A 16,530-nucleotide genomic window follows, 5' to 3' on the forward strand; every position below is an offset into this window, starting at 1 on the left:
AAAAGCTCGCTCTATCACGCGCATATGCGCACTTCAATAAGCCCAAAAGAAGAAGGTTAATGTGTTTACATGGCGGTAGAAATCAGGGTAAGGGGTGTCAATCGGTTTATGCTTAAGCCGTTAAGGAAAACGGGTTAACGCGTTTACATGACCACATGCATTGTCGACTTAAGCATAATCGGGTTAATAAAAAGCACAAGTGCATTTAAACACACTCACTTAATTCCCTGAAAGTAGTGGTCGACCGATATATCGGCCGATATTTGGCACTTGAACACCAACAGCGAATTTTGCCGCTCTTGCCGGCGGCGGTGTGAACGTACAGTGAGAAGAGAACGGCAGCGCCTGCTCACACAACGCTCACTCACATTCTCCGTCTTCATTAGTTTACGATCTCTGTCAGTCATATCTAATACTTTGTTAGACAGAACTGGTAAACAAAGAAAGTAAATGGTATGCGAAAAAGTAAAGTGTTGCTTTTATATTATTTGTTACAGAAAAGGCAAACAATTAGGCTAAAATACTTTCTCATTTACTGTCAACATTCAGCAAATGCGCATCTACATTTAAACAAATCTCTGAATATCTAATAAACATTTCATTTCACAAACCTTGCAGATTTAATGGAATCCAGATGTGATATCTTGTGAAGTGTGCATTTGTAGCCTGATAAACGTGTTACTGCGAGTGACGGTCGGTCCGTGCGAAGTGAGTGAATGCAAACAGAAGATCAGCTTCAGGAGTCGCGATCGAAAAACTTTAAATCCTTCATTTTAAAATATGCTGTGCTATATCCAGTTGCCCACTGTGTCATATTCATATCGTTTTCACTGTGTGCTGTATAATATTAGCGTTACCTTGTCTTTATTTGAAAAAATATGATTACCAGTGTGCACAATATTACCAGATTACCGAGTGCCCTGTTACAGTGTTTACTTCCTTTTTATTCACATATTCATATATTTTTAAACAATTTCTTTATTTGTGAAAAATACTGTAATAGGATTGCAGATTCAAGAAGTTGCCATCTAAAGTATAAGCATTTTTATTTTAAAGATTTGTTCTCTAATTTATAAAAAATTTATAAAATATTGATTAAAATAAATATAAAGTATATAATACAAATATCGGCTTTATATCGGCCATCCTGCTCTCTAAGATATCGGCAATCAAAAAACCAATATTGGTCGACCACTAGTACAAAACTAGTACACTACTACCTGAAAGTACAAATAAAAGCAAAAACTGACTAAGCTTTTGGCATCTGTCGCTGCCTTAACGGCGCATTCTCTCAGAGACGACGAGATGTATCTACCTCAACAAGCTGATAACGGTAGCCTATATCAACCATCTTAATGCACTGGCTTAAATGTGGACCATACATTAAAGGGATAGTTCACTTTGAAATTAAATTTTGGTATGTTTTAGCTTACCTCAAGGGCATCCAAGATGTAGGTGTCTTTTTTTCCGCAGTAGTAGTAGTATTTTTAGGTCAAACCGTTCTTGTCTGTCAGTCATATAATGCAGGTCGATGGTCACTGTCTCAAAGAGCATGCACAGAGTCCAAATTAAAACAATTCCCCGTCGTCCAAATTAAACAATTCCCCATTGTAAGTACACATTGATGGCCTAAGACACGAAACGAGCGGTTTGTGTGAGAAAACGAACAGTATTTATATCGTTTTTACCTCTTGTACACAGCCACGTCCAAGTGATCTGAGAGCGCGGGCGGGTATAGATATATACAATAGAAGTCGCCTTGGCTACTGCAGTTCATTGGAACGAAACCGTAGCCAAGGCGACATCTAGTGTATATATCTATACCCGCCCGAGGAATGGACTTTAAAATGGAGGGATAGAAATCGCTCAAGTTTCATAGAAAAAAACCCCACTTGTGTTTGGAAATTGAATGTAATCTTACAGGTTTGAAACGACATCACATGAGGGTGAGTACATGATGACAATTTAAATTTTTGGGTGAATTATACCTTATACAGTAAGCTGAGCCTTGGATAAAACTAACTAAATTGCATTAGGGCTGCACAATATATAGAAATTATCAAAATATCGCATATGTATATATTGCGATATGCATATCACAACGGCTTGCAATAACGGGTCATGAGCAAAAGACAGAAAAATCACTCACTGCTGTTGGCTGAATAACTTTTGTAGCTTTAATAAGAATCAGTATATATTTAATTTAGTTAAAACTAAGCAGTGTTTTATTTTTACATTTGATTATTCAGTTTCTGTTGTTAAATCAACCTAATGTTCCTCAAACCCGAAAGCCCATGGTTTACACTGATGTTAAAATAACACTTCTTATGCTACAGTAAAACTCTGCTGTTCACTGTCAGAAGTTGTAGGGATGTTTTCTTGTCACAAAAATAATGTGAAACACGTATGTAGTAGGTTATATCATTTTAGTTTATTATACACACTTTAAAGGTACAATATGCAAGAATTTTTGCCGCTAGAGGGCGCTACATTCCAAACAACAACAACGGCGTAGCTTGATGACGATGTGAAGGAGCGTGGAATGATGGGAACTGTCGTTTTAAACTCAACCGTGGATGTAAATCAGTCAGACGGGAATCGAAAAATCATGTTCATGGATGAGGCTAAGTTCTATTTTTATAAATGTTGCGTTTAATGACATGCTTTTTGTGGCGAGGGGGGGCGTGGTTCAGCACGGTCTGTGATGGGAGAGAAAAGAGACGAGCAAGTAGGTCAAGTGCAAATGCACCTGTGTCTTATTGCAGTGATCGGCGTGGAGAGACCGCTTATAAGCCGCGCTGGAACGAGAGAGAGACTGGAGAGAAAATTGGACGCAGAGGAAGAAAACCGGTGGATCCAAGCTCTCATTTTTGAACTGTTTTGTGCCGTCGCCACGGTGAATGCGCGTTGTGCGCGGCTTTTGTTTGTTTTGCTTTATTTTAATAAAGTACGAGTCCCAGTCACGCCGACCCGTCTTCTTCCTGACTCTTAAACCTCATCACACTTTTATTTCATTAAAATGAATTAACAGCAAGAAAAGTAAGGTTTAATACTAAATTGGTTATCATAGATGTTACTGTATTTGTCGAATTCATTGTTGTGAAAACGCTGCGCAGTTTTACATGTTCTAAACAATTGTTGTAAAAGTACATTCGAACATGCCCACATCATTTGCCAAAATACTGATTAATCTTTATGTATAACACATGCTATGTTTATTTACATGGCCATAAACACCAGACGTGATAAACAATGTCAATAAACTAAACACAAACCTAAAGCAATAATACTTTCCTTACATAAACATAACTATTACCGAATGCTACATTTGGAAAATATAAAATTAAGCATGCTTTGTCGACAGAACCAGCTGCAATCGGTAAAGAATAATTGTGTCCCATAACGACTGCAAGAAACAAGCTAAAGTTTGTTGCTTGATAGACGCTACAACTACAACTTCCGCATTTGTCCAGGACTCCACGCAGTACGAGCGGAAACCGAGGGTGACGCGGATATGACGCAATTGACTGGCGACTCCCAGCTCACCCCTGCTCTAACGCCCCGTTTCCTTGGATAAAATCGCAATTTTCTCACGATTTAAAAATAGTTGGAAACATTTGGGATATTGTAAGTAATCAACTTAACAAAATATATAACACTGGCCTTGAGATTTTGGGATATTTTAATGCAAAATTCTTACATATTGTACCTTTAAGCATTATCGTATCGCATATTGAATATCGCATTATTTAGGCTAATGAGTTATCGCTTTTCTTCAATATCGTGCAGCCCTATCGCAAATCATATCGTTTACATCAACGATACATAGTCACATTTTTACATCACGATATCTCGATACAACGATGTATCATTACACCCCTAATTCTAATATTGGGTGCACTGCTCAAGAAACATTTCTCATCATCATCAATATTCAATACAAACAAACAAAAACATGGATAGTCAATGTCCACTAAAAAAAACAAAAAAAACCTTCCCTCATAAAAGGTCAACGTGCTTTTGTAAAACTGTTGCAAATGCAAATTTTGTGTAAATAGACATTTTTTTACAGCATGGGCATGTAAAAACTGTGACAATGTGCTCTGTCCCAAAGTAAACATGGCTTCTTCCAGTTAAACTCTTCACCCATGATATATTAACAGCAAACCATGGCAGGCCAGGAGGAGGAAGCCAATGCAAGCCAAGAAAAAAGAAAAGAAAAAAAGTCTCCAACCAGTAAAGCCAACCGTACAAGTTTACTTCTTCTAGTTCCTGTGCATCTAAAAACACCAAAAGCAAAAGAGAAACTCAGTTACTGTACAGACGGGTACGACTGCATGCCTATGGACTCTATCCAACACTAAAATCCCAAAGACAGCTGGCTTCAATAACGCCATATATATGTAAATCTAGCGCACACATTTGCATCCAGATATGTGGTCTGCACATGTGGCATATGCTTAAAAACAAAAACACGTCTCTTGTGAAATCTAGTCCAAAGAAATTCTCAGTATGATGCAAATGACTATGGCATGCAAAGTTCAATGCATTAGCCAAAATAAAGTTAAAATGAAATATCTATTCTAAACCAGTTTTGGCAGTAATTCCACCATGAATCAATCTAGGGAGGAACAAACCAGGTTTTTTTTTTGGTGGGCTGAACGGGCTGAATTTTAGGATACCGTCATCCATTCATGCGTCAGCCTAACCACAAATTTGATGATCTGAGATGGTTTATGCGACAAAAGGAAACTTGACGGCGAGTGTCTACATTACGGATGTGGCAACGTCAGTTCTGTTTTAAAACCTCAACAGCCAGCAGCTGAGCAGATAAAAAAGCTCACACATAATAGGCAGAACTGATATCATATGATACATCTAATTACACGCTACATAAGTAATAGTCAAACCCTTTGTTTACTCTGAGGGTCTCTGCTGGATCTGCACCTATAAACCCAATGCAGTCAGAGTGAAATTTTGTTTTCATGCAGTACAACAGATTAGGGATGTGACGGTGAGGAAATTCTCCCACCGGTTAATCGACGTGTGACAACACACTGGTAATTCTGGTATCACCGGGGGTGGGGGAAGGTGTTCTGGGAGACAGAATTATTTTTTTTCTAATTAAGCGAAAAAATTAAATGCATTGTAAGCTCAACTTCCATAGGAATGAATTGAAAACACTCGCTCTGCTCACACACCATTATGAATGCCTGTGCGGACGTGTGCATTTTTCTTTCCCTTTCGAATTAGAGGCAGTTCGGGGACGGCTATTGCTTGAATGGTGGGTTCATTATTCTTCTTAATGAAAAACACAACTAACCCTTTGCAGGTTATTTATTTTTAAATGAATGTTGCTCTTTTGAACTTTCTATTCATCAAAGAATAAAAAATAAAAATAAAAATAAATATATCAATATTCACAAATATTAAGCAGCACAACTGTTTTCAACATTGATTAAAAAAAAGAAAATTTCTTGGCCACCAAATCAGCATATTAGAATGAATTCTGAAGGATCATATGACAGGAAAATTCAACTTAAAGGTATAGCGGAGGATCTTTCCAAATTTTAGATAAGACCCGCCCTCTCCACTTTTTGAAAAGTTTGATTGATTCACCAGAATGATTGACAATTAGGAGGACCAATAGTTTAGACTACCCACCAGGAAGTAAAACATCCTCCGCTATACCTTTAAGCTGAAAATTCAGCTTTGCCATCACAAAAATAAACGACATTGTAAAATATATTACGATGCAAAATATAAATAAATAAATTGTAATAATATTTCACAATATAACTGGTTTTCTTTTCTACATTTTTGTTCAAATAAATGCAGACTTGGTGAGCAAAACAGACTTTGAAAAACATTTTTTTTTCAACATTTTACAACCCCCAAACTTGTATATTAAGCAAAACTTTATCAAAGTTGTTCCAAGTACTCACTACACCAATATGACACTGTTAGCTAAAAACAGAGTTAAAAATGTTGGGAATCCCATTCCAAGATGCCTTCAAACTGCCCTGAAGCTGATCATGTGGATGGCCACAGACAAAGCCGCATACATTGAGTCTTGCACTCTCAAATGCAAATATCTCCAAAATATTTCATCAACCGACCAGTTCCATCCATCCATCCTAACAGCAACAATAATGAAAGATGTCTACAATATCAAGACACAAACAACTCAGTACATGCAAAACAATAAACCCTGCCAGTGTTTGAAAATGTCCTCCTAATGGCTTTTCTGTGCTACAAAAACAAAGCCAGCTCCTACATCTCAATTACAGAGCATATTTGGATGGTAGCCGAAGGGATCTCAGGGAGCCACAATAGTTTATGTGCCCAGTCATCACCATAGCTCTGTTTGTTTACAGCAGAAAGCCCAACAGTACCGTTTAAATGGTTTGTTATAAGTGTAACTTGTTTATTTCCCCTGACCTGTTCATATTTAGCTGAACTCATCAGTCATCACAACCAGACTTGTTCAGCTTTAGTCATCAGCTTTGCTCGAAATGCGGTTTGATGCGAGTTTGTTAACATGTCCTCAAGCTGAACTGAGACAACCAGAATAGCATTTCAAATGTACTGTACCCAGGTGTTCAGCATCTAACCCGATCACGAAAGGTCTCACCTAGCTGTTCAATGTTTATTCAAAGGATGTGTTATGGTCTATACGGGCTGTTGTCTCATCTGGTATTTCATCTAATTAACAGGACCTAACTTGAACAGCAACTATACCCTGCTTCACAAACAAAATGGTGTGCTTGAGGGCATCGGCATAAATGTGCCTTTAGAGGTAGGGCTTTTGATGTCTTTTTAACAAATGAGTGACAGGAAGTATTTATAATAGCATGCTGCTACGCAAATATGATTTAGACTCCGAGAGCTTAGAGACAGGGGTGAGTCACATCTTTCATATCTTCTAGTGAGATCATTTTCCATAGAGATGACTACACTTATCGAAAATGAGATATCAAAATGCCAAATGTTTAGTCTTTGCTTAACACAGGAGTTCTAGAGAAACTAGTGGGAAAAAGTCGGCATCTTCATGGAAAATAATGCACTTATCATCAAACAGGCGTCATGTGCTACATCAACGAGGCAGAAGCGAGGTCAAGTATTTTAAGAACATCTGAGCGAGATAATGTAATTTCAACCCAAATGACACCCTGGCACGGTTTGTGCAGGATAAACACCAGGTGAGGAAACCAAACCATCAAAAATCGAACAATTTATATGCTTAACATCAACAATAAGGCCTTTCTGTAGATATACTGACCCCTTTCTGAAGCACAATGGTTCGATGCACACTAGAATCACAAACAGGCTAGTCTTTGCCAAAAGAGAACATTAGCCACAGACAACTACCTCCATTAGCTACGGTCAACTGAACACGGGTCACTAGCTAAACATCTATTAGAGACCTTGAAACTAGGAGAAAACCAATACTGAGTGACAGGACTGTCAAAGTACAAAAAGTATCCTAACTTTTTCTCTCTCTCTTTTTTTTTTTTTTACACTTTCAAACGACATGACTCTCTGCAAAATGGGCAAACATAAACATACGGTCTGTGTTTGGCTTGGGTTAATCTCAGCTATAGCCTCAGAAATCCCAAGGGCCTCTCAGTGTCAGCGGCCGAGCTTCATCCGACAGTCAGACTGTTGTTAAACAAGCAATCTAATTCATTCTGAAGCATTCATTTCAGGAAGAAGTCAACGGCTAATTTGATCATTTCAGAACGATGAAATATAGCTGTAAAATTTAAACCTTTAATTTGATCAGCCATTTGATGATGGCTCCAATGAGCAGGCTGTCAGGATGTCCTGAACTAAGAGAGACTCTACGAGATTTCCTTGGCACATCTGAGATATGATTTACTCATCTGAAAAAGGCAGAGGGTAAAAAATGACTGTCCTCTCCACATGCGCAATTTCTTATGTTTTCGCTTTAAAAAAAAAAAAGTAACTGCCATCGAGTGGATTCCCAGAAATCTCCCAGGTGGGTAAATCCATTGTGACCGTGACACTACTTTTCCATTGACAGGCCTCTTGAGCAGCAATTAAGATGTATGCAGTTATGTTTTCAAATATCTAAGCATCAGATCATTAGGTTTAAAATCAGCAGAGACCAAACAAACATTAGCAAGAAAAATAACAAAAATAACATACATAGTCAAAATGTGACTAAATGTAATAAAAACTCAATTCATCATCCAGTTCATCATCATCTCCACTGGCAATAATTCAATTCGGAAACATTTAACTGTATATCTAGGCATCTCTACACCACTTTATTTGACAAAACTGAACAGCTCATGTGATGTAGTTGAGGATCATGCACCTGCAAAAGGCTCACATATTATTTTAGTAACTCTGCTGACCTAAAAAAAAAATAAAAAAACTTGTCCTGCATACAGGACATAGTAGCTCCAAATCCTTCAAGAAGAATACAAATTCTCCTCTAGTTAGAGGTTTCAATCAGAGGTCCACGAACATTGTAATAAAGTTAATTTTCCTGATAAAAGTTGTTCTGAAGAGAGTCATGGGGTGGGGGTCTTTACCAGTGATCATCTAAATGACCTTTATTTATGATTAATTCTCCAATACACTGGCCTCTGATCATTGGATATGACAACTCATTTCTTAAATTATAACTTGCATGACTTTAACAATGAATAGCTGCCACCAACTTTTACTGTTTGTTTTTATAGTCAACATTCTCACTGATATCAACAAACACGGGAATTCAGATTACAATGGAAATAAAAAGTTGTGCGTCAATCATGTTACCATCAAATCACCCCTACACGAAATGATGTAGAATTACTAAAATAAACAAACTGTCATAATCTCATTATCCTTCCCATGACGTGAACTCTTTAAAGGCAAGTGTTCTTTTGATCTCTTTGTATGATTTTGAACAGTAAACAACAGATAATTGAAAACATCTATAGCAATATCAGGTGGATTAAATTTTCATTCTAAACACAACTTCTATTTCTAAAAAACACCTTATAGTGGTATGACCTTATTTTTAATATATATTAAAAAATGTTAGATTTGGCTGGAGGTGGCGCAATGCAACTAGCCTAAGTACTTACTCTTACTTTTCTGAAAGATATTTAGGCTACTTTAAAAACATTTTCAAATTAAATAGGCACACGTGTCATGGAATGACCCCCATCAAATGACAAATCACATTATAAACCCGGAAAACGGGAAACAACGAAGAGGAAGCTGTTAAGTTGTTGTTATTATGACGTCACGGTGTTTCCAGATCTATTTCGAAATACATCCGCTGAATAAGATACATTTTTTCGAGGACTTGTTTGATTAAAAGTTTCCCTAAATTAACTACATTTTCTAGAAACGATGTTGTTTTTGCCATGCTGTTGAATAGTATGCTAAATCAGAATTATTTGTTAATGTAATATTGGTTCCGCGTACATGCCATTCATAAATTAAAATGTATGCAAAAACAACTTATTTTCTTTTTTAAAGACATATTCCTTAAGTTAATAAAGGGGGGACACACAATCTAAAAAACCCATCCATTTCATTTGACAGAATTCATTTTTATTTTTATTAATGTTTTGTATTGTTGTACTGAGGTAGTAGCCTAAATACTATAAAACTGTATTTTGGTTTACTACTGGTCTCAGATTTACCATAATGCAAGTAGCCTACAATATTTTATGCACTCACTACTTTAGCTATATATTGAGTGGAACATGTATACAATCTTGAGCACAATATGAAACAGTATCAAATATGGCCATTAAAAAGCAAGCCCTGCAGAGAGGTTCTTACCGTGGCAGAGACCAGGCTGCTGTCCGTCAAGGTGAGGTGGTGTGGCTCCCACCTCCGTAAAAATTTGGAGGTGAGGATCTTACTGAGGAAGGTCCGAGGATGTTTGACCACGCACACCTGGATGTCCCCCTCCTGGAGCAATTTGTATCTCATGCCGCTGCTGCTGTGTAAAAGGCTCCTCTTGCTGCAGGGCCCCGCTTTGTGATTATTATTCCCCTCCGGCTGCGGCGCGGACATTTCCCCCAGCAGAGGCTTGCTCTCTTCGAACGGGTAAAACTGATTGTTGTGTAGCTCATTTCCCCCACCGCTCCCGTTAAAATCCATGATTCCCCTCAGCGAAAATCGACGGCGTTGGATCAGATCAGGTGGCTGTCTTTTGATTTCGAGGCCGAATAATGGTCGTTCCCGTGTTTGGCATATAGAGGCTCACGCGATTCACCGTGATTCGACCTCAACAGTGGTACGGAAAAGACAAGGGTCGGTGACGGCGAGGATTGAAGCCATGAAAGCCCTTTAAGATGAGGAAGGTTCGTTAAAGTATAATGTCTTTTCCTTTGCGCGACGCAAGCTATTCAATATGTTCGGGCCATTGCCGTATCCATTCCGCCTCTCGCCACTGCATATTATTCCAGTCTCCCCGCACCAAATATGAAACGATAACCAGGTACAAGATCCACAATGTGTTCAATTCGCCGTATTTTATTTGTTCTTCAGATGCTCGGAGTCATGGTTCCCTTTTCTGTCTTTTTTTTCCTCCCTATCTCGGTGGAGGAACCGAGTGCTTCGACAGGGCTGTGTGTGGATTGGTCCGGGCTCGTTCATGTGATACCGGAGTGACGTCAATGGGGAGGCGAACGGATGCGCGTTTCTGTTTGATAGGGAGCGCGCACTTCCCTTCTCTCGCGCAAAATGGAGAAAAGAAATGGGGGATATGGCAGTCCGTTTTAACAATGATTTCATACAACTAACTAGTATCGAATTTACGTTGCAAATACTTTAATTACTGGTATGCAATTCAATTATTAATGGTAGCCTACCTTTTCAATTTCACTACTATTTAGTCTATAGGCCTACTAGAACTCCAATAGTGGTTAGTTGTTCAATTATTTAATTAATTAATTAATTAATTAATTAATTAATTTATTGCATGTTAGTACTTATGTCCTTGCTACTGCTTACTATCCCAAAAGTGACAATTGGTAAACAAATGGGGATCTACAGATTGTCTAATGAATATAGTATACTCTAAAAACACTGGGTTATTGTTTTCAACCCAAAGACTGTTGGGTAAGGAAGCTGGGTTGATTTGACCCAATTTGGGTAATTAATTGTAATTAATCAGTGTGTGCCAATACCACTTTGCCTATCCGTGTTTGCAGCACTTATTACAGGATTATGAGTGAAAACTAAAAGGAAACTAGTCAAAGCAGAGATAGAGAACTTTACAAATGTGCAGCGAGGAACGTGTTCGTTTAAAACTGGACTGGTGGCATGGTGAGCGCCGCGGGAACTGAAACTGAAAAAGCAGCAGCTCCCAAAATGAGCATATCAGTGCTCGCTGCGCTTATGACAGGAATATATGTAGCAAAAAAAGAAGAAATCTAATCGAAGAGGAGAAGAGAGAACTTTGAAACTGATTGCAGTGAGAAAGATGTTTCTTCTTAAACTATAGCGGGGTCTAATGAGAGGGAACTGAACAAGGTGGAATATGGCACTTGAGAGGAGTGCTTTTAAACGGAGAGAGTAAAATCGCTACAATAGTTGATTAGATGATTACCAACTTTTGGTGTTTATTACAGGCTTTAAATCTGTGTTTCTTAGCTGCACAGTGCACTCAGTCTTATGGTTTTGGCTGTAGCGTTAGTGTGTAGAAAAAATAAATATGGTCAAATTTGTTCTTAAATATATAAAAAATGTAGACAGCAATTTCGTTTTACCTTATAAGCTGTATAACTGTTGAGTTTTTCATTATTTTCTGCACTTTTTCTCACTCACATACATGCTTTTTACGTCATACGTTGTTTTTACTCTTTTTGTCCGTCCGGGTGTTTGTGCTTATTAATAAATGTTCCTTTTGATTATTACAGTTGCCTGTGTTCTTACTGTAGTAATTTTACATGTATTTTTTAATGTCCAACCATACAATTTTAGGTAAATTTTAACCCAGCAATATAGTAATGTTCAAAAATAGTTAAATAAGACATCCCAGCATGTTGGGTGAAACATTTAACTTAACCCAATGCTGGATTTCCAAAAATTACCCATATTGGGTTGTTTTTAACCCATTATTTATTAGAGTGCAACTAGTAAAAATAAAATTGTAAAATATATTATTCGCTATTGGATACTTACTAGTTATTTCAAAAAGTAGCCTATAAAAGATGCAGTCCTTAACTTTTGGTGCTCTAGCGGTTAATAAAACTTGTCTCTTGCAGAACAATTGTAACCGGAGCTACTTCTCTCTGTTTATGTGAGTCATACAGGTATTGGGCAACTCCGCAGCGGTACGACCCGAACCAGTCTGAATAGTCAGAATATAAACCCTTATTAGGTGTACCGTGATTCAGGATAAGACAAAATACGGTTTGGAAAACGCTTATTATATATAAATTAAGTACATTTTGAGCACAAAAAAGTAATGGACTGCAGCTCTAATGTAAAAGAATAAATATTAAAACAGCTTGCCATAGAGGACACGGGGTTTATGTCATACTGTTATTTTCTGTACACATTCATTCTGTAAGGCTTCTTTGTTGCTGAAGATGAGCCATCTGTCCTGTGGTTCACAAGCTTTCCTAATATATAACCAGTTCAGCTGAATAAAAAATTGATTTTGGGGGGATGGGCAACCCATAAAAAGTCACCTAAATGTATATATAATTTTTTTTTTTTTTTTTTTTTTTAAAGAATAAGACATCAAATACATGGGAAAGCTGATTCCAGATATCTTCTGGAAATTAGAAAAATATCTTCTATATTGGTATTCAAAATGTGTTGCATGCTTTTTAAATGGCTTTTCAGGAGTCTTGTTTAAACTGCACAAATAAAACAATTAAAATAGAAAAGGAAACATACCAACAACAAAAATCAAATAAAAATCAAAGCATTGTTTCTGCCAAAATAAATAGTTAATTAATTGTATAAAATGTATAAACATAAAATATATGTGACAACTTTCAAAATACCGTAATGCAATGGTGTATTCTCTTGTAAACTCAACACCTATAAAAAAAAATAAAAATAAAAATATATATATATATTAGTCTGGAGAAGATTGGAAAAGAATTCCCCAAATGTGTCATAATTTAGAATAGTCTTGAAAGTAATTGAGCTTGACACTATGCAAAATTACGAAGTTTAAAATTCCCCTCATTGTGTTGCAGTTCACAGCCCTCCGTCCGACTTTTGTTTGACTTAAAGAGCAATGTCTGAAAATAAATAGGCCCACATTTGGTCATTTGAGTTTGATATTTATTCAACTGGGATACTACTTCTGACCGCTCGCTCTCATTCCGCATTAAGTGCACAAGATTTCTTGGGAGGCCGAAGCAAGCAGGGCCACCCGTACTCTAAACAAAGGCTCAGTCACAAAAACGAACACTCCCCCGCCTCTGACAACATTGTTATTGTGCTTGTAATCTTTCCTAACGCATTAGTGACAACATATTTTATCAGAATGAGCAGAGGCAGTGCGGAGCAGATGACCAAAACCAACAGAGATAGTGTTTGTTCATACACTTCCAAATTCAAGTGGTAAAATCCTTCACTAAAATGCACCAGTGCTCAGATGCAAACAGACTTATGAAACGGCCTTTTGTATCAGCAAGTTAAAGGGAAGTGAGATTCTTATCTGCACTCTCAATCTGAGACTACAGTGCTCTAGCACAATCATTTTTTGTTATCAACCCTCTAGTATTTTTGGGGGGGTTTAATTTAGACCAAAACAAATGAGCATTTTGAATTTTTATTTTATTTTTTATTTCATCTGAATGATATGGAATTTGGTGACTTTTGTGGCACTTGCTATGTGAATCTGCCTACGGTCAATGGATTTTAAATACTTTTACTCCATTTGTGTCTTAAATACACAAGCTTTTTTATAAGTGGAAATGTACGTTTCTGGTAGAATGTCCCCAAACAAGTATTAATTACTTCAATGAGCTCATTGCTTCTGCCTTAAATTATTACATTGTATAAATTAGTTTTTAGCTAACTGTGATTTGTACATTTTGAAATACATAACTTAGACAGTTATCTCTGATAATAACCTCTCATGCATTTTCTGTAAAGCTGCTTTGAACCGATGTGTATATTGAAAAGCGCTATTGAAATGAATGTGAACTGAAAATATACTGCATTAATTGAAAAATAGCATACATTTTTTTTTTCATTTTAAATAAAGTCCATAATTTAAATGTGAATATTGTTTAGAAGTCTGAAATTCAAAAATATTAAAGAAAATCATTATTGAAATGAAATACAGTACATTCATTTAATTAAAATATAAATATTATTAGATTATAGATCACCAAATTAACAATACATCATCATTTAGTCCAAGACCGTAAGACATTCTTCCTAGGAATATAGTCAGTCTTTTGCATATAGTCAAATTTCACGCTTTTATTATATTCAAAAAACGTAGATGGAACATTCTTAAGAAATTCCCTTTCAATGGAAATTAGGACAGTCAAACGGGTTTGGACAAAACACCCTCCATTCCTGATGAGATATTTGTTGAGGGTGGGACTGTCATATCTTACACTGTGTATTCTGCTGATGAATGAAAATTGTACGGTCTGTGGAGTCAGTGCAGATAATGAGATCACCACCTCAAGGACTGATACCAGCCTGATTAATCTCACATTCACACACTGCCCTGCCTTTTCACTGACGTCTTTATTCCATGTATGGTTACTGGGGTGAAGGCATCACAATCCCTGCTGGGAATATGTGGTAACGTTTGTACTGTGTAAGCAACCAAAATGGTGAGTAAGAAAGACAAACTGCATCACTTGACTTCCACAATCAAATGAACTGCATACCTCCTGACCAGCCTCTCGACGAGGAAGTGAATCAGGCCGAACAGATCATACGAAGTCATTCACAAATCAAAACAAATGTAGAGGAGGAAGTCTTCTGTTTATGGTGTGAGTGAACATGGTGGGTTGATATTAGAGGTGTCAGAATGTGGAAATCATAAATCTTACAGACTTGCATTCAAATGAGTTTTGCATGCACACCAAATATAATCTGGCCTTTTTCCATCACATTCGCATTCCTCAATCTGACCAATGGATTTCGAAAAGTCGCTTGTTTGGACCCTACAGTATGCAACACTCAGTCACATGCTGTAAACTTAAGCTGAAAGTGAAACAGCTGTCTGTAGTTGTTTGTTTCTTTGATGATGTGGCCTTTACAGGAAACCTCTGCAAGGAACTTTTTTTTCAGTCTATGTAGTGGATTTTGTAAAAAGTCTTTCACTTCATGCAAAATCTTTAGTTCAGGTAATCAAAAGTTATAACTATTAAGTACCATGGATTTTCAAGCACATTTCCCCCACAAATATGCCTCGTTTTACACCCTCATTATCCTCAATTTTGATTCAAGTGATTCAAAATTTTTCATCTGAATAGTTACATAATGTGCAGATTAATTAATCAAATTAATTGCACATCAAATTTGGCTGAGAAACTACCCCCAAAAGATAAAGTCATTATTGTGTTAAATGAGAAAAGCATCAAATAGACATTACAAAAAGTAGCTTTAGAAGAACATTTTTATTTGATTCAACATAGAATTTATTACACAAACTTTTAGGCTCCAACAGCAATGATTTGTTTTCGGAAGCTGCATCTGAATTGTCTAAAGATCTCTGAAAAATCTAAAGGTATATTTACAGATGTTTATTGCAGCTCAGAAGTGGCATGAATGCATTTATACTGAAATTGCATAAATAATGCCATGAGATTAATGGGTTTTAAACGAGTACGAAAGAGATAAAAAATTATATAAAAAAAATGATAAATCATGTCGATTCAAATTTATATGACTTTCTTCTATGGAACACAAATGTAGATCATTTGAGAAATATTACAGTATTACGAATTGTGTGAGATGTGTTTAACTATCATAAAGATAATGTCATAATTCCAAAAAATAAAAATATCCAAAATAGACCCAAAATAGTTTTGTTTTCTAAAAAAGAAAAAAAAAAATATATATATACGGTGAAATGCGACCTGGACATGTTGTTGACATTGTTTATGAATTTTGTCAACTAAAGTGGAGCACACATATTATTGATACACTATTATAGCTTTTGTTAATATTTTGAATTATATTTTCTGGTCATTTTTAGTAATTTCTTTGTGCGTTTTTGAGTTTTCTACATTTCATTAAGTTTATCACAAAAAAAATAATTACTTGAAATAAAATAAACATTAACTGTAAATAAAATAAAATATATAAAAAATGCAAACTTATTTTTTTTCAGTTAATATTTATTTTATTTAAAGTAATGAAAATGTTTATTATTATTATTTTAGTTAGCAAGTTAAAAATAACAAACCCTGGATTACACATTGAAGACCTTAAAGCTAAAAGATTAAAACCAAATAACTTCAATGTTGATTTCATGTCTAGAAATCGACACATGCCCGTTTTCATATATTTTGCAGTCCTAGGTCACAAAGGACTTTAGGATGTCCAGCAAGA

The 16,530-nt window shown here is 36.3% G+C and overlaps 2 protein-coding genes and 1 long non-coding RNA gene across 6 annotated transcripts in view; 1 reads left to right on the top strand and 2 right to left on the bottom strand.

Annotated features, from left to right (window-relative positions):
- The window catches only part of cmip (c-Maf inducing protein), a 31,983-nt gene extending 21,343 nt beyond the window's left edge, over nt 1-10,640 (bottom strand). Inside the window, exon 1 of the mRNA XM_082181930.1 lies at nt 9,814-10,640. Within this exon, the coding sequence (XP_082038056.1) occupies nt 9,814-10,137 (324 nt within the window). The 5' untranslated portion in view covers nt 10,138-10,640. The remainder of the gene's footprint in view (nt 1-9,813) is intronic.
- The window catches only part of LOC309507618 (1-phosphatidylinositol 4,5-bisphosphate phosphodiesterase gamma-2), a 210,805-nt gene that overhangs the window by 40,493 nt on the left and 153,782 nt on the right, over nt 1-16,530 (top strand). The gene's annotated exons all lie outside the window — the stretch shown is intronic.
- On the bottom strand, nt 1,837-9,807 carry LOC309507680. Its single transcript, XR_014209203.1, has 3 exons — nt 5,692-9,807; nt 3,710-5,538; nt 1,837-2,443 (listed from the first exon to the last, which is right to left on the bottom strand). It is a non-coding gene; the product is annotated as an uncharacterized lncRNA (long non-coding RNA).

The sequence above is a fragment of the Leuciscus leuciscus genome (assembly GCF_965113295.1).
Source record: "Leuciscus leuciscus genome assembly, chromosome: 10".
Lineage (NCBI taxonomy): Eukaryota > Metazoa > Chordata > Actinopteri > Cypriniformes > Leuciscidae > Leuciscus > Leuciscus leuciscus.